The sequence below is a fragment of the Balaenoptera musculus genome, chromosome 7 (assembly GCF_009873245.2).
Source record: "Balaenoptera musculus isolate JJ_BM4_2016_0621 chromosome 7, mBalMus1.pri.v3, whole genome shotgun sequence".
Lineage (NCBI taxonomy): Eukaryota > Metazoa > Chordata > Mammalia > Artiodactyla > Balaenopteridae > Balaenoptera > Balaenoptera musculus.
Genome location: NC_045791.1, coordinates 106,580,342 through 106,608,187, shown reverse-complemented (window position 1 = coordinate 106,608,187; position 27,846 = coordinate 106,580,342). Strand labels below are relative to the sequence as shown.

Here is a 27,846-nt window from a genome sequence, read left to right as displayed (position 1 = left end):
TCAGTGCGTTCCTTAACAAGCAATGTCCATGGAAACTACACAGAAAAGGTGAAACTGGGACAGACTGACTGCATGAAAATGCCAGTCTTCCTGGCCCTGGCTCTTCCCTGCGCCCTGCCCTGAGTTTCTGAGAAGGCTTGTTCGTGGGTGATCTCATACCTTGCGCAACCAGCTGGGACGGTCCCAGGAGGTGAGGAGAGGGTCTCTGTGTCCTCCGGGGTGAGCAGGCCCAGCCCCTGCTCCGTCTAACCAGGTGACCCCCACTCGGGCCCTGGCTGACTGTGTGGGGAATTTGTAGGGAATCTGGAGAGGGTGCCCACACCCAGGTCTCAATGTCTAGAAGCCAAATCCCATTTAAGGAGTAGAGTGGCAACTGGATTAGTGCTGAGACGGGCGAAATGGTAGTTTCAGCAGTTCAAAGCATTAGACAAGGGCCCAGAGGGGCTCCCAGTGCAGGAGCTGTCAAGCTTGAGTGGGGAAGGCTTGGGGGAGGGATGACAGCTAAATGAAAGCTATTTTATCTTAACCCACTTTGGGTTCTGGAAATAGACTGATTATCCCTTCACTCCTGGTATCACCAGGAGAAGGGATTTTCAAGAGCTCAACCAAATTGATTAAACTCAGCAGGCAGCTAATGCAACCTTGGGGGTGGGGATATAAACAAAAAGGTCAAGGAGAAATGTCAGCCTCAAGATAAACCCTGGTGTTATGCAAGCCAAACTAGTCATGTCCCTCTCCTCTGCCCTACGTGCTATTGATTACATCACGAGTCCTGTCAATTTGCCCCCAGTGTCTCCAGAATCTTAGTCTTCCCATCCCCAGCACTCCCTCTCGAGTCCATACCAGCCCCTTTGTTTCCCTGGTCTGACTACATCCTTCTCCATGCTGCAGGGGGGGCTTCCAGGCCCTGAGCAGTCACCCTCCTGCTCGGCGTCTCGCCTTGCTCTCAGCTACAGGCACGCAACTTCAAAGCCACGCGCTCGAGCCTCTGCCCGCCGTTCCCCATCTCCCTGGACCGCACTCCCGCTGCTTGCTTTTGCCTGGAACCATCCTCTTCTCCTTTCCTCCCTGACTCTTTTCATCCTTCAGTTTCCAGCTCAAGAGTCACTTCCTCAGGAGAGCCTTCCCCAACCTCTCCGACTAGGTTGGAGGCACTATTGCATTCGATGCTTGTACAGGAGATGATTTTACCATCTCTATTCCCATGCATGACTCTTGGCTCCATGATGTCAGGGACCCATGCCGTTTTGTTTCCCTTATCTTTGTATTCCAGTGCCCAGAACAGAATACTCAGGGAATGAATGCATGGGATGGTGTGGCCACTAACACATATATGTACTGGACTTGAGCTGGTGTCTGGGAGTGAAGCCAGTCTAAGCAGAAAGTGACGTTTGGGGTGTTAGCATCTATCGAAACACTCCAGTGGCTTCCCACCTAAGTCTGGATAATGTCTGCAAGGCCCTGCATGATCTGGGCCCCCCGTTCTTCCCACCTCGCCCACTTTGCTCCAGTTCACTGGCCTCTTTGCTTTTCTTCAAACCTGCCTCAGGGCCTTTGCATTTACTGTTTCCTCTTCTGGAACACTTTTCCCACAGATAGTCACTTGGCTCACTCCCTTAATTCCTTTGGGTCTTTACTTCAATGTCACCCTATCCACCTATATCCTATTGTGTACCACCTCACCCAACACTTCTGTCCTCCTTCTCTGCGTTACCTTTCTCTGTAGCACTTATCAGCATCTGACATACAAGATAATTTATCTTGTTCATTGTCTGTCCCCCCACCCCAACATAAGTTCCAGGACTGTAGAGATTTATGACTGTTTTGTTCCTATCCCATCTCCAGGATCTAGAATAGGGCCTCAATGGACTTTGAGCAAATCAATGAGTCACTGGATTGCAACAGTATAATGGCTGGCAATAGCCAAAGTTGGGAAAAATTTTAATTTCTAAGGGAGAAAACTTTTAAAATTTTTAACGGAGGAATGCCCGCTAATAAATGCAAAGGGAATGATAGGAAAAACATCATTTGACAAACTCTGATTGTATTAATCATGCCTTTTTATTTTCTGTAATTCTGATGCTTTGACATCTGAGACTTTGCTGACCCTGGAGAGACTGCCATCCCAGGGCTAGCTCTTTCCTAGAGAGAATAAATGACTGCTTTTCATATGCAAACCAACAAACTCAGAGCCCATACACCCCAAAGTCCTCCTTTCCTCCTTTGTTGGGCTCTCACACTCTGAGCCACTACTGCCCTGCCCTAATCACCCTGGGGCCAGGTATCAGACAACTGGAGACAGCCGCTGCACTCCAGGGCCTGCTGAAGTAAATAGCCAATCTTAAGTCTGCTTATCCTATCTCACCAGTTTCTTCCCATGGAAACCACAAAAGAACTCTTGCCCATGTTTTCTCCTTGATCCTTCTACCTCCTGACTGGCCCTGGTGCTTCCCCGCATGGCCTGCCCCCTCTTTTTGGTAACTGTAACAAACTATCTTTTCAATGGCAATTGTCTCCAGATCTGTTGACCTCACCATAGCTGAACAATAGTAAAACTTACGTTTTAAAATACTGATGACATTACTGACTCAGACAAGGATTCTTTATTGGTGTGAAAATCATTAGGGGAAGAGTTGAAGGGGAAACGCCTATTCCTGTGACACCAAAGTGATGCCATATGGATCATGACCCTTCACAAGGTGCAAGCCAAACTATACAACAGGGGGTCAGCCACAGTCCAATGTCAATCTTAGCATCACACATGGTGTCAACCAATGTGATGTGTCACCTTGCAGCAGCCGGAATCCACCAAGCCTTTAGACATCACTTCTAGGTTATAGGAAATACAAGGAATAGCTAAATGAGACCACAAGAGAGGTACCAGATGAATGTAGAAAGTGCCTGATCTCTTTCATAAGTCAATGTCATAGAAAAGAGATGCATTAGATTAAGACACTTAAGGGACTCAACATCCAGATGTACTGTGTGGTCCCAATTGGACAAACAGGATGTAGAGTACACTTCTGGCCTGTTGGGAAAATCTGAATATGGTCTAATAATGTATCAGTAATATATCATATGAGCTCTGACAGGTAGGATGGAAATTATTGGACTAGGAAGGTAGAGACTGTGACTGAATGAAGAAGGTCATAGGATGGTATGTACAGTATGATCACATTTTGCAAACACACAAGTCTATGTGTGGATATACGTGCACACACGTGTGTTATCGTACACACTATATGCATAATCTACGAGGATAGACACCAAAGAGCTGACACTGGTGGTCTGTGTGAAGGGAATGTTAGGTTTTGTTTGGAAATCTTTTCTTGTCCCTTAAGAAAAAAAAAAATGGAAGAAAAATGACTGGGGCCCTTCATCCAGTGTCCCCATCAGAAGGGCTGCCCTGAGCTGTGGGTGCTCCTGGGACCCCTGTTCTCCTGCAGCTGTGTTAGCACCAGGCCCCCAAGGGTGCAGGTCTCAGTCACTGACCTGCCAATGCTGGGCAGGTAGGAAAACCTGGGATGGACTGCATGCCAGACCTCACTCTTTTTGGAAACAGTAGTCTCTGGTAGTCATTCGCAGCCCCTGGTCTGTAATGCATTTTTCTCTGCTTGGTGGAGAAATGAGAAAAATAAGGACACTGTTGTCAGTTTTTTCATAGAACCAAATGTATTCAGTATAAAGGACTGTTCTTTGTTCTAAGGTTATGAAGTTCTAAATTTTTCTTTTTTTTTTTATTTGAAGTTTTAAACTTTTAAATATTAAAATGTCCTGCTTCTTCCTCCCAATCTTTATTGAGAAATACTTCACATCCAACCATATCTACCCATTTTAAGTGCGTGGTTTGATGATTTTAACCACCACTATGATCAAGACACATTTCCATCACCCCTAAAAGTTCCCTGGCACCCATTTCAGTCAACTCCTGGTCCCATGTAACCACTGATTTGCCTTCTGCCATTAGTTTTGCATTTCCTACAATTGATTATGAATTTAAGCATACAGAGAAAAGCTGGAATAGTATAATAAACACCTACGTAGTCAACATGGAGATTCGACAATGAACATTTTGTTGCATGTGCTCATCTATCTCTATTGCTTTTTTCCTTCTGAACCATTTGAAAGTAAATTGCAGACATCATGACAATCAATAAATGTCAGAATGCAGCTGCTAAGCATAAGGACAAAGTGTCCTTCCTTTTATAGAGATGAGTGTAGATGGCAATTTAGAAAAAAAAAATCCTTACTTGGCCAAAATAAAAAGTTATCCACCTCTTTCTACAATTCTTTTAGAAATTTACTGGTCTATTAATTCTCAAAGTCTAAGAACCACTCACTGGCTATACAATACTTGTTTCTCTGGAGTCGGCATCCAGTGAGAAGCAGCTGCGAGTCCTGTGTTTCATTTCCCAACATCAAACGCAGCACCAGCTCGAGGGGGTGGGGGGTCGGGATATGCAGCTAAGAAGCTTAGGGGTTTTGGGGCTAGGTTATCGTCTTAGGGGCTTATTAGGGCACATGCATGAGGAAAACTGGTTCAGTCTGCTAACCATCAACTACACAATGAAAACCTTGCCTTAGTTTTACTGAAACAGAGAGCACTTGACAAGTTTGAGGCTACTGTATTTATGCAGAGTGCCAGGGAATCAGAGCTTTTAAAAGCCACCCTCATTTCAACATGTACCTCTTAGTCAACTGGCCTTAAGAACAGAGGGCTGTTGTTATGGACTGGGCTGGCTAATGTCTGAAATCATAAATGCAACCCAACGGGCAGAGACCCTTGAAAAACATTTAGTCTACACTCCATCCCTTGCTTTGATCTCCTCTACAATAGCCACAGAAGCTGTTGAATGCTTCCAGGGACAGGGAAATCACTACCACTTTTCTTTGAAATAGCATGAAGTGTGAGAAAATTTTTTGTGAGGATGCAAATCAGCCTCCCTTCTACTTCTCTGCGTTGCTCCAAGTTAATCCAATCTCTTCCACACGTCAGTCTTTCATGATTAGAACACAGGTGCTCAAGCCTCATGGGCATTGAAACCCTCTCACGCCCAGACAGATTTCAAATGTCCATCTTGAAGCATCACACTGACAACAGTACTTAATGCTCCAGGTTTCTGTGCAGAAGGAGCAAGTTGTACAAACAACCCCAGACTGGAGTCCTGGGCTCCGTCGCTCACTGACGAATCCACTGCGATCTTGAGAAACTAGCTTGGCCTCACTGCTATTTCCTTTTCTCCATCTGTAGAAGGGGAGTCCACGAGCTTCCCTGGCTTGCAGGGCCAGGGAAATGCATCAAATGTGCAGACAAGGCCTTGAAAAGGATCCTGATGGACGTTCCTTCGTCCTCTCTGAGGTGAGAGCTTCTTCACCCTCTGGTCCTGCCACATGGGCCCCGACGCTAGAGGGGGTTTTGATGGTAATGAACTTGGAGTTGACCACAAACTGAGCTGCTTACACCTGAAGTTGAGCAAAATTAGGCAGAGCCTCCTGGAGAAGTTTGTTACACACAACGTGTCCCCTCAGATTCACGTGTTGAAGCCCGTTTACTGCCCAGTGTGACGGTATTTAGAGGTGGGGCCTTTGAATGAGGTCATCAGTGTGGTCCTGATCTGACAGGATCTCCACTCTCCTTGTGCACAAACAAGTCTCCTGAGCACACAGCTTAGCGGCAGTGAGGCCTCGGGATGAAGTCTACCCCGCCAGTGCCTGCCACTCTGACTCCAGGCTCCGGAAGTGTGAGACACTTCTGTTGTTTAAGCCACTCAGGCTACGTTTTTTTTGTTCTTTTTTTAAAATTTCAATGATGTTTATTAAAGAAGTAATAATAGCATGAACAAATGCAAGGTCTATGCTATCTACCCACGCAGGCTGCGGTATTTCATTATGGCAGCCCAAGCTGAGCAAGACGAGGGCCTGCGCTTTTCTGCAGACAGACCAACTGCTATCGATCAAAAGTCTGGAAAAAAAATGGACACTAATCCAGTTTAAGAAATACCCTTTTTTGTTGGAACTAGGTAGAGGTGGTGCTCGTACAACACTGTGAATGTGCTAAATGCCATTGTTCAGTTTAACATGACTAATTTTATGTTATCTGAATTTCAACTCAGTACATTTAAAAATAGTAGAAAAAGAAATACATTTTTTACATTGTGACCCAGTACATACACACATATATACACAACACTCCTATGAAACAATATTTACCCTTGCTAAGTGGTTTATTCTTATTTTTTTAAACTACTTTCCCTCTTACTCTTCCTTTTAGCTGGTTACGATTCACTTTGTTTTTGCTGATTCAATTCTACTAAATAAAGACATTGTGCCAAGTACTACGTGAATGTCAAGATGTCAAGGATATGACTGATCTTGAGACTTCTGGCTTACGACCTCTTAGAAGCACCTGGGCACGTACTCCAGGGAGCAATGGAATGTATGGCTTTCTATCTAGAAACTAGACCGTGTACAGCCCGTCTTCCTACGGGCCTGGCTCACAAGCATACCTACCCATTGTCTCTGAAGTCCATTTCTCTGGAAAAATGAAGCCCAAAGCCTGAATTCCCCTGCTCTCTTCTCCAGGTCCTAGGGTTGGACCAAACCCCTGGAGCCTGGCGCACAGCAATCTCCAGGGCTACATTCCCACGTGGGACAGAGAGCTTACATGAGGAAAGTCAACCAAATCCAGCGTGGCGCCATCAGTTGCCAGAACCGCCAAGGCGATTCCCTTCCCTGTCCCCACGCTGCTCCGCAGCCCCCCTCAGAGGCACGGCTGCGCGTGCCACCTGCTCTAGCCAATGGGGCGTAACGAAGGTGACCAGGCAGAGCGACACGCGGTCCCACAGACGCTTGCTTTCTTGCTGCATCATCCTTGCTCCCCTTGCTGACGGCACGTTAACAGCCAGATACGAGCCCCCCCTCTACCAGTTGCCCCAAATCCAGCCGGCTATGCCCGCTCACAGAATCAGGAGAAACAGTACTTGTTTTAAACCATTCTATGTTATGGCAGTTTGTTATGCAGCAAAAAGCTCACTGGATCCTGATTCACTTGGTTTGTTTTTTTGCTGATTCAGTTCTACTAAATAAAAACTTTATTGAGTACCCACTCTGTGCCAAGCACTACGTGAATGTCAAGGATATGGTTGATCCCGAGACGTCTTAGAACCACCTGGTTCTAAGAGGTTGTAATCATAAACAAGGAATCATAAAAAACATTGAAACAATCAGGAGAATTTGAATATAGACTGGATAGTGGATGACAGAGTCACTGTTAATTGTGAGGTGTAATTACGGCATGGTGTCCTTATTAGGTTGGGATGCACGCTGATTTATGGGGAAAATGACATGCTTGAACCTTGCTGTAAAGTACTCTGGCAATAGTACTGAGTGGCAGGTAGGTACACAGGGACTTGCTACACTGGCGTTTCCTTCGCCTCCTCGGGTTCTGGGCCCCCAGAGACGTGGCTGTTCCCATCAAGACTGCCACTCAGGGTTAGAAGAGGGCAGCTCGGCCCCCAGCAAGATGAGTAAGAGCAGGGAGCGTCTGAAGAGCCCACCATGGCCGAGCACAGAGAGGATGGGAGAAGTGTCTGGAGTGAACACAGGGAAGAGTTCAGCAGCACAGATGGAAACCAGAGCTCCCTGAGGTGAGAGAATCCAATTCTGCTGAGGTGAGGGAGGCAAGAATCATTTCCTGGATCAGAGTCCAATCTTTTACTGGCACGTACCACACATCCTACGTGTTTCTACACAATCTATGCAAATACAGATATATTTCACTTTATTCAAGATTTCCAAAGTTTACTGGCTTGAAAATTTGGGATTTCTAGTGAGAATGAGCCTTACAGTGAGACACGAGAGAAAGGACGCAGTGGAATAAAGACAGACACGGCAGCTCATCCTCATCCCCGAAGAGGCACTTCCCGCTGGCTCGCATGGAGGGCTGGATGGGGCGGCAGGTGAGGTGGATGCCCCCGGGCACCAATGCCCACCTGGGGGCCAGGACTCCGGAACAGCCTCTTGCTTCGCTGGGCAACTTCCCCCCATTTGTGAAATGGGATACACTTCAGATCTGACAGAATTTGAGAGCCAGAGCTTCCTTACTATCCAAGGCATCTCATAAAAACAAACATCTGTGGTTTCTGCAGCCTGGCAAGCAGTCTTGCACGAGGTTTCATCACTGCCACCCTTCTCTCCCGGTGCTCCACCCAGGCGGTGAGCTTCAGGTCTACATTTCAAATTGTCCGATTCCCCAAGATCACGGTTGATCACGGCTGTGCTATAGATGTGAAGACAGACAGTAGCTCTGCACACCTTGGTACACTCCAAACCCTGGAATTTCCCAACAAACACGCCCCTGGGGCCTGGGCTGGCCCCTCCCAGCTGAGAGCAGCTTCATCCATTTGCCCCAGTGTCCCCACAAAATATCCTGTGTGCTGTGATATGAAAGATGCACCGGGGCTTCACAAGATAAAGATATAAGCGAATGTGTGCACAGTATTGTGCTTTAAGAATAAGGCACAGAACTTGATATATCACACTATTTTGGGTAACAACCTAGGGAATATAAATTTTAAAAGTCTTTAATTCTCAGCCCGAGATACGCTAATGTCTGGATCAAAGCCCACAACACTTGCAGGGGTGCACGCTAGCTCTAACCCGCCGGGATTCATCTGGGAAATTAGAAAACCCCCCATGCCCACCTCCCACCCTGACCGATGAAACCAGCAGCACTGGAGGAGGGTCCCAGATCATGTGAGAAACAGAGAATGAAGACCATGAGCTGGATGGAAGCATGTTCCACCCAATGGAAGCCACACCTGTAACCCAGCCTGGCAGTCAGGTGACCTGAAGAGAGCTTTACAGTATGGATGGATCTCAAACGGAAACATCTTTGTTAAGAGCAGAGAGCAATCGTGCTTCCCTCCAAGGTCAAAAAAAACCCAGGATAATCAGAGGCTACTACAATGCTTACTTGCAGCCTTTCTGAAGAATGAGACTTACCTCCTCGAAGGTGACGGCAACAGGATCCCCACCTTCCGCCCTTTGGAGATTGCTTGCTGCCCCTGAGACTCCAGATCGTGATGGAATCCTGACTCGAGTTGCTGGGCTACTGGCTGGTAACGGGCTGGACAGGGCTCCTTGGGGGTGGGGGGGACAGATCAGGGAGACCCTCATTTGTTATGGCACACAGCCACTCGCTAGATATCTGAGCTGCTACGAATAAATCACTCTTCAATGAGGAAATCATGCCCCTTCAGCAAAGAAGAGGCCTGGAGGCTGGGAGACACATACAGCTCACTATCAATCCTGTGAACAAAGCCTGCAGCGCGGGGACCGGGAGCTCGTACTGCTGCAGCGTGGAGCAGGCCGCACAGCTGCCGAAATTCCGGAGAGACCCTTTTCTGGTTTCAGTTAAGATTTGCAAATGACGTGAAACTGGAACACTGATGTTTACAGACAGTAATACCTTGGGCTTAAATGATGAACAATAAGGAAAGGCAGGGGGACAGTATTAACCATCATTTACAAATGAATGCATACCAGGAAAACAAATGAAAAAAACCAGCTTTTTGCCCTTAAGGATAAAGAAGAATAAAATAACTACCAAGAGGCATGGAGTGTGAAAAGTACATAACAGATTTCTTTTTTATTTACAATCAAGTTCTGTTGGGCAACATAATTAAATAAATAAAAGACATGCCCTGGCCTGTGAATTTCAACTCCCCTCAGCACGAGTTCTCTGAACAGCAAACTGAAAAGGGGAGGCGAGGGCAGGGGAAAGGGGAGAACGGAGCCGCTAATACCATCAGAGGGAGCGCGCAGCCCGTCCTCGCCCTGCTCTAGCCCTCGCTCCCACAGACGTCCAGAGAACAAGTCCGGAAGGAAGAAAATTAAAGTGCGAATGAGTAAGTGATAAAAATATTGGTGTTTCAGTCACTCAAGGAACTAGAATTTTATAAACGCGTAAGATGGTAAAGATAAATGTTAAAAAAAAAAAAATGCATAGGCCAGTTTCTTCCCGGCCTTACTCGCAAGTCCCGAAATCGAAAGATGGCATTCCCATGCTTCCTGGAATGGGCTTCCTGCACTAAAGCACCGAGGGGTATTGCACATAGGCTTGGCAAAGGGGCAGCGAGCCGGAACTACTGGCTCCAGGGTAATACACTGGAGGCCTCCAATCCCACACCACCAGAAACTGTAACCCCAGCACAGCCGGGAAGAAGGGGGCGGCCCACCTTCTGAGAAGCTACAGATGATCCCGGAATACAGTCTTTATTCCTGCAGCTCATCCACTTCTCTGGAAAAAGGGTTGTGCACTTCTTCTCCTACCCCCCGCCAATTTTTTTTTTTTTTTAAACCAAATTGAGATTTATTTCTTGACCAAGAGATAGATATGTAGAATTGGGGGGCGGGGAGGGGAGGGAGGAAGGAGTTTTGAAGAACAGTTGCTTTCTAAGAGACCTAAGGAAATTCCAACAGTGATCAGGTGAGATCAGAGTAAGAGCCTCGTAATAAAGACACAGACCAGCAGGGGGGACCACAGTCCCACGGTCTCCTCAGAAATCAGGGCCGTCCCCGTGGGCTACCTGAGGGCAGGGGTAATCCCATTTGGGTTTCTGTTAATCCATGATTAAAGCAAGTTCCCTGGGAAAATGACCCCGAGGTGACAGGACATTCATCAGGCCGGAACCGACTTTGGAAGGACGCGAGAGAGCACAGGGGGAGAAGCAACACCTGGTGCAGGGGGCGTCTGCGGCACCGGCGCCCAGGGAAGAAGCCAGCAGGTGCCTGCGCCCACCCCGCTGAGGTATGCAAGGTCAGAGCCAGTAGTGTTTCCCACTTGAATCAAGGCAAGAACCTGAACCTCTGCTGAGCGACCGCAGCGTCAGGTTTTTCTCAGTGTTACTCTTTCAGGCCACGGGACCTCAGCCACGACCCTCGGGGAGCCCTGCTCAAAGGCAGGCAACTGCGCCCCACGGCTCGAGCTCTTCTCTGGAGGTCAAAGCCACAGCCCAGGCGCCACCTGCCAGGACAGAGCCGTGGGGCCCGCGTGCCCCTCCAGCTTCCGATCCGCTCTTTCCTGACGAGGTGCCCTCAGTACTCTGACCACAGCACAGCTTTGCTTCCTTTGTCCACGCTGACGACGTGGGAGCCGGCAGGCGACCAGGCCACGGCGTTGATCGCTGAGCTTCAAGGGGAGAGGTCGGAACACGGGTGAGACGTTCGTGAGCCGAGCGCCGGGCTCCCTCGCCATCAGGGCGTCGGGCTTGTCCCAGCGCCCGTTTTACTCGCCCGTGTGGCTCCCACGCACAGACAGGCGCTTACAGAGCGAAAGAACTTGGGGGAAGCCTGCCTTGACTCCAGGAGGTGGTTTGGAATGCAAGGAGTCAGGCCTTATCAAGTCTACCCTAAGGGAGTAGCTCTGAGTTAAGAAAAGAGCCTCTGATGAGCACCTCAGGGCAACTGGCTGAGGAGCGGGGAAGCAGCACCACGGCGAGGGTGGTGAGGGGAGGCGAGGGGCGGTCCCGGAGGGCCCTGGGCCTGGGTTCTAAGAGCAGCTGGGCTTGGGGGACACAACAAAGCCGAGAGGAAAAGGGGCCTGGATGAAAGTAAAAAGCACGTGAAAATCGGTGTTTACAAGCAGCCGATTTCCTGAGGAAAGGGGCTTAGAAGGGAGAAGGGGAGCCAGAGAGGAAGGAGAGCGGTGAAGGGGCAGGAGGAAGACAGGAGGCGCCATAGAACGTGGGGCTCTAACCTTTTTCCAGTGGCCATACCCTAACTGCTCTAGCTGGAATGGTCTGTAACATAAATAAGCAGGACGCTGCCGGCTGCTGTCTGGGGAGAAGGGCCCCAGCTTCCCTCCACTAACCTGGCTCACAGTAGAGCACGTGAGTGGACACTGCCCTCATGGGGTCGACTCGGGTCCACGCCCGAAGAGGACATGACCCCTGGGAGGAAGTCACAGGCCTGCTCCCCACCTCAGAGGGGCTGACATCTTACCTGTGATGCTTTGAAAGGACCTTCTCCACTTTCCCGGAGAGCACGCTCCAGATGTAGAGAGAGCCCTCGGCCGAGCCTGCTGCCACGTAACTGCCGTCAGGGCTGCAGGACACATAAGACAAGAAACGGCGTCTACCACCCATCCCCAACTCAGCGTCTTCCCGGACCCCTCCCCAGGAAGTCATGTTTACTCTTCACTTACGAGTCAAACATGTGACCATTCCCGTGTACCCAGAAACCAGAAGATGCTCTTCACAACCGTTTTGGCCAAAGCCGCTTCACCCTATCACCTGGCCTCACCAGCTAATGAAAAATAGTGCCGCTGCACTACTTCTTGGGGCCACAAGTCCCTAACCATCTCTCAGACTCAAACATAGCACATAGGGAGGTCAAAGTCAACCCCCAAATGGTGAAGGGTTTCTTTCAGTTGATGGACTGCCTCGTTATATGGTTCAGTGAAAGCAGACAAGGAAGGAAGCATTGACTGTAGAGAAGCTTCTCCACGATACTGGCACTAACCATGGCAATGTATTTGGGAGAAGAGCCATGTGTGGAAGGGAGAACAGGAAAGGGAAGCCACCCCCTCTCCAGAGAGCCTATTCTGCTCTGTTCCAGGGGACACCACTCTTCCCAAAAAGCTCTCAAAGAGTTCTTATGTAAATGAGTAAAGAGAGGTGAACTTGATATACCCAGAACCAACCAACTAGCCATTATTAGTTTTTGAATTGGGACATATTTTCATGCAATCACAGAAGGGACACTTTAGAAAGGAAGGAAACAGTGACAGTGACCTCTAGGACTGACCGTGCAGCTTCGTTCCTGGACACCTGCGCATGTGGAGACACTGTACAGACGTAGCTCGTTTCCCCAGTGGGAAGATGCCTCTGCTCTAACCTCTGAGGTGAACCGTGTTGGGGGCGCGGGGTGGGACGGGAAGAGCGTCACCACTAACCTGAACACAACTCGCGTCCAGTCGGAGCCGCACTTGAAGCCCGGCGCGCTGAAACAGACGACGACAGGGCACCGTTACCCCCAGAGTCCATGCAAACTTGGGATGTGAGGGCAAGTCAGGCTTCTGGCCTTCTCACAACCCTCCGAAAAATCAGCAAGACTCAAATGAAACCCAACCACAGTGTCTTCAGTTACCTGAATGTCTGTCTGACAGCACTTATTCGTAGGTCAATAATTTTTAGCAGGTCATCTCGGGAGCAGCTGAGGAGTTCAGTTCTTTCTGGGTTTAAGTCCAGGGCAGTAATCTTTCCCAAGAGCTCCATCTCTCGGACAATACTCTCTGATCTACGAAAAAGATGGAAAGTCTGAGAAAACCTAACACAGAAAGGTCAGAACTTCCCCATTTCAACCAGGATGGCATGCCACAGAGAAAAGGAGGAAGGAGAAAAGGCAACTGAACTAGAATGCAATACTCCTCAAGGACGGTGAAAGTGCTCCCAGCCCCACACAAATAATCTCAGCCCTGGCTTTTATTATTTTCCCATCAATAGATTCTCTCAGTAGTGGTGAGTACTAGAACTCTAAAACTGGTAAGGATTAATTTCCTTGCCTGTTTCTGAAATGATACAGTAATTGCCAGTCAGAGCTTCTGATCAGCATGAACTAAGCAGGGCTACTATTTAATTAGTATTACTTCAATTTTATCATTTCAACTTATCCAAAGGGACGTAAACTGCTTTAGCAGGTCTGGGCTGCCTTATATGGACAAATGTGTGGACTCTCCAGGTTTCCTGTCATACAAAGTAAAGCTCGGGGACCCTCCAACTCATCCTGGTGACTCCAGATGTGGAACCGGGGCACCCTGGCAACCCCTTCTCCTTCCTTTTCTTCTCCCAGTTCTCCTCTGGGCCGCGGTCCACACCCAGGTCTGTGCTCAGCAATCCTGGACTGGGCCCTGTTGGTGACACAGCCAAAGGAGGTGCAGACCCTTCTGGAGTCATTCATTCTGCTGTAAACTTTCGATGAAATGATTTCCTACCTCAAACCACAACCAAGTAAGAGAGTTTATCTTACTGTTGCCGCTCCACCTCCCGGGGACTTGGGGTCTTCGTCTGTCAAATTAGGGGGAGACCAGGAGGAGCCTTCTAACATCCAGCTCAGCTCTAGAATTCCTTACTCCCGGTTCAAAGTTCTGCCAACCAGTACACCTGAAGCTAATCACCAATTACCTACATCCTAGACAGCCGTCCTCACCCTACAGGACTCCTGTCCCTCCTACTCCCCCCACCCTGGCCCATCAGCAGGACTCCAGCTTTCTTCCCCTTTCTGCCACTCCTCCCTCCTCGGGCAGCTCCCGAAGTACTGCCCTCCTGTTGCTTCACAGGTGGGCTCTGACTAATCCACTCTCATGCCTTCAAAGTCCTGTGAGGACGTCTCATTTTTTCTCCCAGCCAACCTCTCAAAACTGCTGTTTTTCCAAATGTCTATTAGAAACCTCAAATTTATGTCCTTTTCTGAACATGTTCACTGCATCCTCTTCCTAAATCTGTCATTTATTCTGCATCTTGCTTTACTTCTCTCCTTCCTCACCCTCCACATCCAACTTGTAACAAACCCCGTCCAAATCCCCCCTCCACATCTCCCTCCACTGCCTTGAGTTCAGATCCTCAATGCTTTACTGATTTCCCGCTCCCCAGTACACCCTTTGAAACTGCCACCAATGTAATCTACCACACTCTCATGAAGCAATCCTTTCCTAAACACCCAACGGCTTCTGAGACCAAGTCATCTACCAATGGCGTCCAAAGCCCGCAGCAATCTGATCCCAACCCACCCTATTAGTCTCATCTGCCCTCGCCTGACTTGCCCTGCCAGACTGCCCTGTTCTGGCCTGGAATGTCCCTCAGTGGCTCTTCTGCAACGTGAAACCTACTCACTTCTCAAGACTCATCTTGAGAGACGGTCTCTAACATCCTTGGACAAGGGCTCCTGGCCCTACTTCAACACACCCTGCAGACTTGTGTGTCTGTCTTCTCGATTACACTTGAAACCCCCTAACAACCTAGTTGTTCATCTGTTTGTAAGTACACAAGGCATGCTCAGAGGTGACTGTTGAACATGACCGTCTACTTCAGGGTAAAGAGTGTCAAACTGGGAAGATAATGTGGACTGGAGCTCATTGCTGCCATTTCCAGGGGTTTTAAAAACACAGCCCACACACAAGACACCATCACAGTTCTGCCACATACAGACCCTCCCATCTGCCTCCCCACCAAGCTCCTGGGTGTTTTACCGGATGTCCCAGAAACGAATTTTCTTGTCAAAATGTCCACTCATCACACACTGCTCTGTGCAGACAATATCATTGCAGCTGGATCCCGCAAATACCGTCTTTATGCCTGAACGAAAACCGAACATGAATAATCAAGCAGAGGCCCCTCTGCGGCTGTGCACATAACACTGCTGCACTCTCACGCTAAGTAATCAGAACTACTTATTTAAATGAAGCTTCAAACTTGAAAAACAGTCACTACATCAGCGCCACTAAACATGAGACTGCACTTTCAAAGTTTATCACACTAAATGCAGGCTTTAACGTGGAAACAAACACCTCTGAGGTTAATATCTAATCGTTCATAGACACAGAGAGACTGAATTTCCTCACAGACTTTGCTGCGTAGATCCCAGAGCTTGAGGGTCCGGTCGTGACTTCCAGAAACAATACGCGCGTTGTCCAGCAGGAACTTGGCAGACAGCACCTTGCCGCTGTGTCCCGTGAGTGTATGCTAAGGGAGAGAACACAACCGGGGTAAACCTCCAGGGCGCCGCACCGGGAGAGTCAGCGGCAAACTGCCAGGGGGCCAGCTTCTCCAAACACCCTGAGATCTGGTCAGGAACACTCAGAGACAGAAGGATGAGCGGCTCAGGGAAACACCCAGAAAGCCTATCTTTGGGTACTGCCTGGGGTGAGGTATTAAGAGGAAGAGGATAAACCTCCCACCACCAATAAAACTAAAAAAAAAAGGGTAATGAAAGAACAAGTAAAAGATCCAACACCACAGTACAAACTTGACATGACCATGCCCTCAAAATAAGGGAGGAGCAGGCAGAGGACCTGAATAGACATTTTTCCAAAGAAGACATACAGATGGCCACCGGACACATGAAAAGATGCTCAACATCACTGGTCATCAGGGAAATGCAAATCAAAACCACAATAAGATTATCACTGCACACCTGTCAGAACGGCTATTATCAAAAAGACAACAAGTAACAAGTGTTGGTGAGGATGTGGAGAAAAGGGAATCCTCGCACATTGCTGGTGGAAAAGTACGTTGGTGAAGCCACTATAGAAAACAACATGAAGGGCCCTCAAAAAATTAAAAATAGAAACCCCATACGATCCAGCAATTCTACTTCTGGGTATTTTTCCAAAGAAAACAAAACCACTCATTTGAAAAGATATATGCCCCCCTATTTTCATTGTAGCATTAATCGCAACAGTCAAGATACGGAAGCTACTTAAGCGTCCAGTGACAGATGAATGGATAAAGACATGGTACATATATACAGGGGAATATAAGTCATAAAAAAGAATGAAATCTCGCCCTCTGTGACAACATGGATGAACATAGAGGGTATTATGCTAAGTGAAATGAGTCAGACAGAGAAACACAAATACCATATGATTTTATTTATACGTGGAATCTAAAAAACAAATCAACACCTTACAGAAAAGAAAGCGACTCACAGAGAACAAGGTGGTGGTTGTGTGGGGTGGGAGTGGGGGGGTCTGAGTGTAAAAGGTGAGAGATGAAGAGGTACAAGCTACCACTACAAAATGGTCACGGGGGTGAAAGGTACAGCACGGGGAGCACAGTTAATACTGTAGTAACTTTGGTGACAGGTATAACTAGATTTACCATGGTGATCATTTGGTAATGTACAGAAATAACAAATCACTATGTTGTGCACCTGGAACTAACATAGTGTGGTAGGTCAATTCTACTTAAATTTAAAAAAAGTATATACAAAAACTGTATAATAAAGTACTCAGTAAAGGTTCTACTACAGAAAGTATACAGAATACAAATAGACAGGATATCTACATTTAGTCTTATTAGCCAATGAAATGGAAAAGAACAATGTATATACTAACGGTATCTATTTAATATTATCAGATTTGTGCTGCCACGTTAATCTTACATGTTATAGAAAAATAACATGTTTGTCTTCTCCCAAGTGTTTAAAAAATACATGCAGAAATTTCCTGAATCTGTATTCTTTACTGAGGCTAGTCACATTTTAAGCTGTTAATTACACAACTTAAAAGGGGTGGAGGGCAGTCAGAGGACCTTCTTGAAATAAGCTCTATTACAGATACTGGTCTATTTTGTTCTTGCAATTTTCTGTAAGTCTGAATTATATCAAATTACAAAATTTTTAAATCTTGGATTTTACCAATGTCTCTGAAAGTCAGTCTCCTATTTAAAGTCAGAATAGAGAGGTTCACCAGAGGCATAATTTATCAATATAAAAGGAAACATCACGGGCTTCCCTGGTGGCACAGTGGTTAAGAATCCGCCTGCCAATGGAAGGGACACGGGTTCGAGCCCTGGCCCAGGAAGATCCCACATGCCACGGAGCAACTAAGCCCGTGCGCCACAACTACTGAGCCTGCACTCCAGAGCCCGCGAGCCACAACTACTGAGCCCACGTGCCACAACTACTGAAGCCCGTGTGCCTAGAGCCCGTGCTCCACAACAAGAGAAGCCACGACAATGAGAAGCCCGCGCACCACAACGAAGAGCAGTCCCAGCTTGCTACAACTAGAGAAAGCACGCGCTCAGCAATGAGGACCCAACGCAGCCAAAAATAAATTAAAAAAAAAAAATAAAAGGAAACATCAGGACTCTTTAAACAAACAATTAAAACTCCTAGGGGTTTTTCAATCAGAGGTCTCAGCTTGAAATGTCAGATCATAACCACAGATATCAGCATTCCCAACAATCAAATCTTCTCGTGACCAGCTGTGGGATGCCAACCAGGGCGTCTTTCCTGGGCTGCCAAGCAACGCAGAAGTGGGTCACAACCGAATGTCAGCGCCCTCTGCCCACCACAGCACCACTGGAGCCCGATGGGAGAGAGGCGGCTGGGGGTGGCGAGGATGCCGCACTTCCCCTACTTTTCAATGTGGATCAACGTATTTATGTGCAGAAACTTCAAAGGCTCAGAAGATATTCAGGTATTCACTAATGATTTCTTTATAATTTTTTTTTTTTTAAAAAGAAAAGGCTTTTTTTTTTTTTGGGCTGCGCTGCATGGCTTGTGGGATCTTAGTTCCCTGACCAGGAATTGAACCCAGGCCCTCGGCAGTCAAAGTGTGGGGTCCTAACCACTGAACGCCAGGGAATCCATCCCCCCAACCCCCCAAAAAAGAGCAGCTTTTAAAAGACCCTAATATACTTACTACAAATGTCAACTTACTGGGTTTCAACCCTGACCCCCAAAGCTGAGACCTCGCAGTTTAGAGTTAACATTTTAGAAACCAATCTTTCCTCTGTGCTCAGGAGAACAACTCCACTTTAGTACAGGAAGAGAAAACTCAGGGCCACATGTACTTCCCCTTTAAGAAGAGGTTTGCACGGATTCTGAGACTCCTTCTTCTCACATTTAAACCTCTCTGAAACTGGAACAGCAACTTACAATCGCTGCCAGCCAGGTGGCAGCTGTGCTGCGGCTGTGTGACAACCTCTCACTGATCCTTCCGGAAAGATCAAAAAGGTTCCAGCAACAAAGTTTACGCTAAATACAGTATAGGAATAATGCTCAGTATAAATCATTCAATCTGCACAAACCATGGGGAGAGACCAAAAACTTGTGTAGGTACTTCTATTTCATCAAAAAATAGGGGTCCCAGAAGGAGAAGAGAGAGAGAAAGGACCCGAGAAAATATGTGAAGAGATTATAGTCGAAAACTTCCCTAACATGGGAAAGGAAATAGCCACCCAAGTCCAGGAAGCACAGAGTCCCATACAGGATAAACCCAAGGAGAAACATGCTGAGACACATAGTAATCAAACTGGCAAAAATTAAAGAAAAAGAAAAATTATTGAAAGCAGCAAGGGAAAAACGACAAATAACATACAAGGGAACTCCCATAAGGTTAACAGCTGATTCCTCAGCAGAAACTCTACAAGCCAGAAGGGAGTGGCATGATATACTTAAAGTGATGAAAGGGAAGAACCTACAACCAAGATTACTCTACCCAGCAAGGATCTCATTCAGATTCGATGGAGAAATCAAAAGCTTTACACACAAGCAAAAGCTAAGAGAATTCAGCATCACCAAACCAGCTCTACAACAAATGCTAAAGGAACTTCTCTAAGTGGGAAACACAAGAGAAGAAAAGGACCTACAAAAACAAACACAAAACAATTAAGAAAATGGTCATAGGAACATACATATCGATAATTACTTTAAACGTGAATGGATTAAATGCTCCAACCAAAAGACACAGGCTCGCTGAATGGATACAAAAACAAGACCCATCTATATGCTGTCTACAAGAGACCCACTTCAGACCTAGGGACACATACAGACTGAAAGTGAAGGGATGGAAAAAGATATTCCATGCAAATGGAAATCAAAAGAAAGCTGGAGTAGCAATACTCCTATCAGATAAAATAGACTTTAAAATAAAGAATGTTACAAGAGACAAGGAAGGACACTACATAATGATCAAGGGATCAATCCAAGAAGAAGATATAACAATTATAAATATATATGCACCCAACATAGGAGCACCTCAATACATAAGGCAACTGCTAACAGCTATAAAACAGGAAATCGACAGTAACACAGTAATAGTGGGGGACTTTAACACCTCACTTACACCAATGGACAGATCATCCAAAATGAAAATAAATAAGGAAACAGAAGCTTCAAATGACACACTACACCAGATAGATTTAATTGATATTCCATCCAAAAACAGCAGATTACACTTTCTTCTCAAGTGTGCACGGAACACTCTGCAGGATAGATCACATCTTGGGTCACAAATCAAGCCTCAGTAAATTTAAGAAAATTGAAATCATATCAAGTATCTTTTCTGACCACAACGCTATGAGACTAGAAATCAATTACAGGGAAAAAAACGTAAAAAACACAAACACATGGACGCTAAACAATACGTTACTAAATAACCAAGAGATCACTGAAGAAATCAAAGAGGAAATCAAAAAATACCTAGAGACAAATGACAATGAAAACACAACGATCCAAAACCTATGGGATGCAGCAAAAGCAGTTCTAAGAGGGAAGTTTATAACGATACAAGCCTACATCAAGAAACAAGAAAAATCTCAAATAAACAATCTAACCTTACACCTAAAGGAACTAGAGAAAGAAGAACAAACAAAACCCAAAGTTAGCAGAAGGAAAGAAATCATAAAGATCAGAGCAGAAATAAATAAAAAAGAAACAAAGAAAACAATAGCAAAGATCAATAAAACTAAAAGCTGGTTCTTTGAGAAGATAAACAAAATCGACAAACCATTAGCCAGACTCATCAAGAAAAAGAGGGAGAGGACACAAATCAATAAAATTAGAAATGAAAAAGGAGAAGTTACAACAGACACCACAGAAATACAAAACATCCTAAGAGACTACTACAAGCAACTCTATGCCAATAAAATGGACAACCTGGAAAAAATGGACAAATTCTTAGAAAGGTATAACCTTCCAAGACTGAACCAGGAAGAAACAGAAAATATGAACAGACCAATCACAAGTAATGAAATTGAAACTGTGATTAAAAAATCTTCCAACAAACAAAAGTCCAGGACCAGATGGCTTCACAGGCAAATTCTATCAAACATTTAGAGAAGAGCTAACACCCATCCTTCTCAAACTCTTCCAGAAAACTGCAGAGGAAGGAACCCTCCCAAACTCATTCTACGAGGCCACCATCACCCTGATACCAAAACCAGACAAAGATACTACTGAAGAAGAAAATTTTAGACCAATATCACTGATGAATAGAGATGCAAAAATCCTCAACAAAATACTAGCAAACAGAATCCAACAACACATTAAAAGGATCATTCACCATGATCAAGTGGGATTTATCCCAGGGATGCAAGGATTCTTCAATATACGTAAATCAGTCAATGTGATAAACCATATTAACAAATTGAAGAATAAAAACCATATGATCATCTCAATAGATGCAGAAAAAGCTTTTGACAAAATTCAACACCCATTTATGATAAAAACTCTCCAGAAAGTGGGCATAGAGGGAACCTACCTCAACAGAATAAAGGCCACATATGACAAACCCACAGCAAACATCATTCTCAATGGTGAAAAACTGAAAGCATTTCCTCTAAGACCAGGAACAAGACAAGGATGTCCACTCTCACCACTATTATTCAACATAGTTTTGGAAGTCCTAGCCACGGCAATCAGAGAAGAAAAAGAAATAAAAGGAATACAAATTGGAAAAGAAGTAGTAAAACTGTCACTATTTGCAAAGGACATGATACTATACATAGATAATCCTAAAGATGCCACCAGAAAACTACTAGAGCTAATCAATGAATTTGGTAAAGTTGCAGGATACAAAATTAATGCACAGAAATCTCTTGTATTCCGATACACTAATGATGAAAACTCTGAAAGAGAAATTAAGGAAACACTCCCATTTTCCACTGCAACAAAAAGAATAAAATACCTAGGAATAAACCTACCTAGGGAGACCAAAGACCTGTATGCAGAAAACTATAAGACACTGATGAAAGAAATTAAAGATGATACAAACAGATGGAGAGACATACCATGTTCTTCAATTGGAAGAATCAATATTGTGAAAATGACTACAATGCCCAAAGCAATCTACAGATTCAATGCAATCCCTATCAAATTACCAATGGCATTTTTTAACGGAACTAGAACAAAAAGTCTTAAAATTTGTATGGAGACACAAAAGACCCTGAATAGCCAAAGCAGTCTTGAGGGAAAAAAACGGAGCTGGAGGAATCAGACTCCCTGACTTTAGACTATACTAAAAAGCTACAGTAATCAAGACAATATGGTACTGGCACAAAAACAGAAACATAGATCAATGGAACAAGATAGAAAGCCCAGAGATAAATCCATGCACCTATGGTCAACTAATCTATGACAAAGGAGGCAAGGATATGCAATAGAGAAAAGACAGTCTCTTCAATAAGTGGTGCTGGGAAAACTGGACAGCTACATGTAAAAAAATGAAATTCGAACACTCCCTAACACCATACACAAAAATAAATTCAAAATGGATTAGAGACGTAAATGTAAGACTGGTCACTATAAAACTCTTAGAGGAAAACAGGAAGAACACTCTTTGACATCAATCACAGCAAGATCTTTTTTGATCCACCTCCTAGAGTAATGGAAATAAAAACAAAAATAAACAAATGGGACCTAATGAAACTTCAAAGCTTTTGCACAGCAAAGGAAACCATAAACAAGACAGAAAGACAACCCTCAGAATGGGAGAAAATACTTGCAAACGGATCAACGGACAAAGGATTAATCTCCAAAATATATAAACAGCTCATGCAGCTCAATATTAAAAAAACAAACAACCCAATCCAAAAATGGACAGAAGACCTAAATAGACATTTCTCCAAAGAAGACATACAGATGGTCAAGAAGCACATGAAAGGCTGCTCAACATCACTAATTATTAGAGAAATGCAAATCAAAACTACAATGAGGTATCACCTCACACCCGTTAGAATGGGCATCATCAGAAAATCTACAAACAACAAATGCTGGAGAGGGTGTGGAGAAAAGGGAGCCCTCTTGCACGGTTGGTGGGAATGTAAATTGATACAGACACTATGGAGAACAGTATGGAGGTTCCTTAAAAAACTAAAAATAGAATTACCATATGATCCAGCAATCCCACTACTGGGCGTATACCCAGAGAAAACCATAATTCAAAAAGACACATGCACCCCAATGTTCATTGCAGCACTATTTACAATAGCTAGGACATGGAAGGAACCTAAATGCCCACTGACAGACGAATGGATAAAGAAGTTGTGGTACATATATACAATGGAATATTACTCAGCCATAAAAAGGAACGAAATTGAGTCATTTGTTGAGACGTGGATAGATCTAGAGACTGTCATATAGAGTGAAGTAAGTCAGAAAGAGAAAAACAAATATCGTATATTAACGCATATACGTGGAACCTAGAAAAATGGTACAGATGAGCCGGTTTGCAGGGCAGAAGTTGAGACACAGATGTAGAGAACAGACATATGGACACCAAGGGGGGGAAACTGCGGTGGGGTGGGGATGGTGGTGTGCTGAATTGGGCGATTGGGATTGACATGTATACACTGATGTGTATAAAATTGATGACTAATAAGAACCTGCAGTATAAAAAAACAAAGAAACAAAACAACGAATACTAAACTTTCATTGGGTTATCTGTATGGAAATATGTTAATATAAATGTTTCAGACATTATGTGAAATTTCTAAAAATCTTGTATGTTCTGGTATAATGTTATAAGTCATAATTCTAGTTATTACTTTATAATGTATATCTCAGAAATAATTAAATTTCCTTGTCAATTGCACTATTATGAACTTTCATCAAATCTTTAACTATGGTCATTTTTAAGTCTTTTGTCATTTACAGACAGTTCTGGGTGTACTCTGATGCTTTTGCAATTATGTTCCTATAAAAGGGTTTCATCTTCAAGGAATTCATAGAAAAGACTCTGACAAGTGCAGGTTTCTGGTAACTGTACTGCTGAACTGAATGAATAAGCATTTTCAGAACTCTAATGAAAAACTGATGAACTCATAAAAGTGCTAACAAAAGATCAAGATGAAAAAAAAAATTAATTACATGGGACTGAGTGAACTGATGAGGATGATTATAATTTCTGTGACTTTCTGTTTGAATAAAAAAAAAAATCCCACAGGGACTCAGAGGCAAAGAATATACAAATCAATTTTCACTGCAAAGTAAAGGAGCTGTTACAGTGGAAGATAACTGGACTGAATGTCAATATTATGACATAGTATGAGTGTGTTTCGTGTTTGGTAATTGCAATCATTGTTGCTTTTGTTGTGGTCATCCATTTACAATGCTTGGTGTCAGTCTATTTATCTCTTGTAAAAATAAAATACAGTGTGTGTGTGTGTGAAAAAAAAAATGCATATAATTGAAAAAAAAAAAAAAAAAAAAACACATGATGCACCCCAATGTTCATTGCAGCACTATTTACAATAGCCAGGTCATGGAAGCAACCTAAATGCCCACTGACAGACGAATGGATAAAGAAGTTGTGGTACATATATACAATGGAATATTACTCAGCCATAAAAAGGAACGAAATTGGGTCATTTGTAGAGACATGGATGGACCTAGAGACTGTCATACAGAGTGAAGTAAGTCAGAAAGAGAAAAACAAATATCATATATTAACGCATATATATGCAACCTAGAAAAATGGTACAGATGAACCGGTTTGCAGGGCAGAAATTGAGACACAGATGTAGAGAACAAACGTATGGACACCAAGGGGGGAAAGTGGTGGTGGGGGGTGGTGTGATGAATTGGGCGATTGAGATCGACATGTATACACTGATGTGTATAAAACTGATGAGTAATAAGGACCTGCTGTATAAAAAAATAAATAAAATTCAAAAATTAAAATTAAATAAATAAATAAAGTAAAATAGAAAAAAAAATACATATATCATTCCGCACTCAACTCCTTGCTTTACTCCTCTAAGGGCCTAAAATGTAAGGAAGGCTGTATGTCCCTCTTCACTAATTAACACAGTTTTACTCTATCTCAGTCTAGAATAATCCAGGCCAACTGAACACAGGACTCAATCCAAAGTCTCATCTTTCTATTTGTTAACTGTGTGACCTCAGGCAGTACTGTGGGCTTAGCTGAGCCTCAGTTTCCCCATCTACCTACCTCACCTGCATCCCCCTGAGGATTAAAAGCAGTAACATATATAATATACCCGACTACTGGGTCAAACACACAGAAACCACTCAGGTAAAAGCCCCTTTCCTTTAGGAAAAATAATGACTGCGGAAGTATTCAACCCTGTCTTAAATTTCCGCTAAGCAATTGATGGTTACGTAGAGAAGGCATGCCACAGGACGGACTGTAACACTGCCAGGAAAACAGTCTAGGCTGTCACATGGAACTTTTTCCACGCTTATGGTGCAGGGCTACAGGGCTTCAACTGAGAACTCGTTCAAGCATTTGAACAGATGTGTACTGCTGCTTGAGAGGAGTCCAGCCCTGCCGCAGGCACCCACCTCCCTGTTCCTTCCTTGCAACAAGAACACCAGGCAGGCCCTTCAGCTTTCAGAAGAGAACATAATCTTTGTCATCCTCACATCTCATGCTTTGCACGTGGATTCTCTTTCAACTAAGAATCAAGAATTACCACCCTGGGCTTCCCTGGTGGCGCAGTGATTGAGAATCTGCCTGCCAATGCAGGGGACACGGGTTCGAGCCCTGGTCTGGGAAGATCCCACATGCTGAGGAGCAACTAGGCCCGTGAGCCACAACTACTGAGCCTGCGCGTCTGGAGCTTGTGCTCCGCAGCAAGAGAGCCCGCGACAGTGAGAGGCCCGCGCACCACAATGAAGAGTGGCCCCTGCTCGCCGCAACTAGAGAAAGCCCTCGCACAGAAACGAAGACCCAACACAGCCAAAAATAAATATAAATAAATAAAAATTAAAAAAAAAAAAAAAAAAAATTACCACCCTTTAGGTATTAGCTAGCATCTAACACTGGCCATTTTCCACACAGCCCCTTCAAGAAAATGGAAAGCCCAAGTGATAAGTGAACTGTGTGTTTCTAACTATGCTTCTAGCTGCATCCCTGCACCATCGAATCAGACCATCAGAAACTACCTAATGGACCACTTCTATTGCAGCTCCCCACCTCCCTGTAGATTTATCTTTATGAAGTTCATCTTAACATCATGCTCTCTGTTTTTTATGTGGGTTGACACACAAGTTTGTGTCAAGCTTTTTTTTGCGGGTAAAATGCCTACCAATGTCAAGTAAATCCTCCACCTTATCTTTCAGTAGCCTTTATTTAATGAGCTCATGTGAAGGTTGCTTCAAGCTTAAGGGGAAAAACATGTCTCTAAATTAAGCTATGTCTTCTATTAGAACAAAAGTGACATAACCATCTAATTTTTGTCTTTGTCTTGGAATCCAAGAGTCTTCTTGGTAGGTTTGGGTTCAGATGCAGATTTCATCAACATCTGATCCCACTGTTCTTGCTATCCCATACACCTGTTTCCTGGCTTTGAGTTGTTTTATCTCTATCATAAGTGTACCCACATGTACTTCTTCTTCTTATTATTTTTTAATTATTTATTTTATTTATTTATTTTTGGCTGCATTGGGTCTTCATTGCTGTGGGCTCTCTCTAGTTGTGGTGAGCAGGGGCTACTCTTCATTGCGGTGCGCAGGCTTCTCATTGTGGGGGCTTCTCTTGTTGCGGAGCACGGGCTCTAGGCGCGTGGGCTTCAGTAGTTGTGGCACATGGGCTCAGCAGTTGTGGCTCGTGGGCTCTAGAGCACAGGCTCAGTAGTTGTGGCGCGTGGGCTCAGTAGTTGTGGCTCGCAGGCTTAGTTGCTCCGTGGCATGTGGGATCTTCCTGGACCAGGGCTTGAACCCGTGTCCCTTGCATTGGCCAGGCAGATTCTTAACCACTGTGCCACCAGGGAAGCCCCCCACATGTACTTCTATAGCCTACTTACCAGTTCTACTTTGTGCGGCGATTTAGTCTTGGGGTGCTTAAGAAACACAAATTATAGTCTGGTGCTAAAATAGCTGAAGATAAGCTAAAACTGACACCTACCAAAAAAATTTAGTTCTTATGAACAGGAGCGTCCCAAGTCTTTCATGGAAACGTGATGGTTTCCTATTGCAAATATTCTGCAACTGAATATTGGACAAAGTAAGAATGTAAAGTGGAAACATCAATTTTCCTAAGGAGGAAAGGAAAGGGCAGGGGGAATCAAGTATGATTTTCAGGACAACACACAATTCTCCTCATCAATCAACCTGCCATTTCCTACATCATGTGACTGGTAAGCAACCACATGAAGTCTGGAGATTACATTAACTTTCCTAACCGGGTCTTACCCGTAACCGATAGTCATCCACAGTCCAGATGCGGCTTGCAAAATCATTTGACGCTGCTAAGAGGTAAGATCCCTACAGGAATAAAGGGGAGGAGAAGAAATGTTACCCAAAATAGAAGAACTCAGTTCACATGATACAAATTCCCCGGTAATCAAGCCCAAGAAGGTTTAGATGCCGATAACTATACACCTGAGCTGAATACGGCTACAACCAGTATTCTGTTAATTCATCCATCCCCGTTAAGTTCAGACCTTTCTCCTGGGCCTGCTCAGCCTCGCCTGTAGGCTGTAGATACCTCCAGCTCAAAATGGAATTCCTCCTCCTGTGTTCACTCCCACCACCTCCCACCTTCAGTAACAGCAAGTACTAATTCTCTGCACCTGTCCAAGTCCAAGAGCTCAGAACCACCGACTCTCCCCAGCCACACCTCCCAACTGCCCCCGTTGGAGACCTGCTTGTCTCTGGCGCTTCTCATTAGACGCTCTCCTCTCCACCCGCACTGCCTTGGCCCAAACCGGGGCCTTTATCAAGTCTGGCGACTGCCTTGCTGGGGTACCCCAGACCTGTCTCCCCTATCCAGTCTTCAACATGGTCATGATCAGCGCAGAATTTATAATCTACCTACATCCTTCTCTAACATTAAGACAGAAAACAGCAGAGAAACCAGGTAAGTTTTTAAATTTCAAG

General features: G+C 44.9%; 2 protein-coding genes and 1 non-coding gene across 6 annotated transcripts in view; all 3 read right to left on the bottom strand.

Moving 5' to 3' along the window:
- Positions 1 to 9,034, bottom strand: part of SAG (S-antigen visual arrestin) — a 39,801-nt gene extending 30,767 nt beyond the window's left edge. Inside the window, exons 1-2 of one of the 2 annotated variants that reach the window (XM_036858099.1) lie at positions 9,004 to 9,034; positions 3,493 to 3,610 (exon numbers count right to left, since the gene is read on the bottom strand). The gene's annotated coding sequence lies outside the window, so the exon portion shown is untranslated. Of the gene's footprint in view, positions 1 to 159; positions 254 to 3,492; positions 3,611 to 9,003 lie in introns of those variants that run through there. The other variant, XM_036858100.1, reaches the window with a different exon arrangement.
- Positions 9,035 to 10,342: 1,308 nt separating this feature from the next.
- ATG16L1 (autophagy related 16 like 1) overlaps positions 10,343 to 27,846 on the bottom strand; it is a 42,908-nt gene continuing 25,404 nt past the window's right edge. For all 3 annotated transcript variants that reach the window (XM_036857972.1, XM_036857973.1, XM_036857975.1), the window contains 7 exons: positions 27,160 to 27,231; positions 15,620 to 15,740; positions 15,248 to 15,353; positions 13,150 to 13,299; positions 12,956 to 13,003; positions 12,004 to 12,105; positions 10,343 to 11,191 (listed from right to left, as the gene is read on the bottom strand). In XM_036857972.1, coding sequence (XP_036713867.1) covers positions 11,098 to 11,191; positions 12,004 to 12,105; positions 12,956 to 13,003; positions 13,150 to 13,299; positions 15,248 to 15,353; positions 15,620 to 15,740; positions 27,160 to 27,231 — 693 coding nt within the window. In that variant the 3' untranslated portion in view covers positions 10,343 to 11,097. The remainder of the gene's footprint in view (positions 11,192 to 12,003; positions 12,106 to 12,955; positions 13,004 to 13,149; positions 13,300 to 15,247; positions 15,354 to 15,619; positions 15,741 to 27,159; positions 27,232 to 27,846) is intronic.
- On the bottom strand, positions 17,912 to 18,154 carry LOC118898599. The gene has a single exon (XR_005020745.1).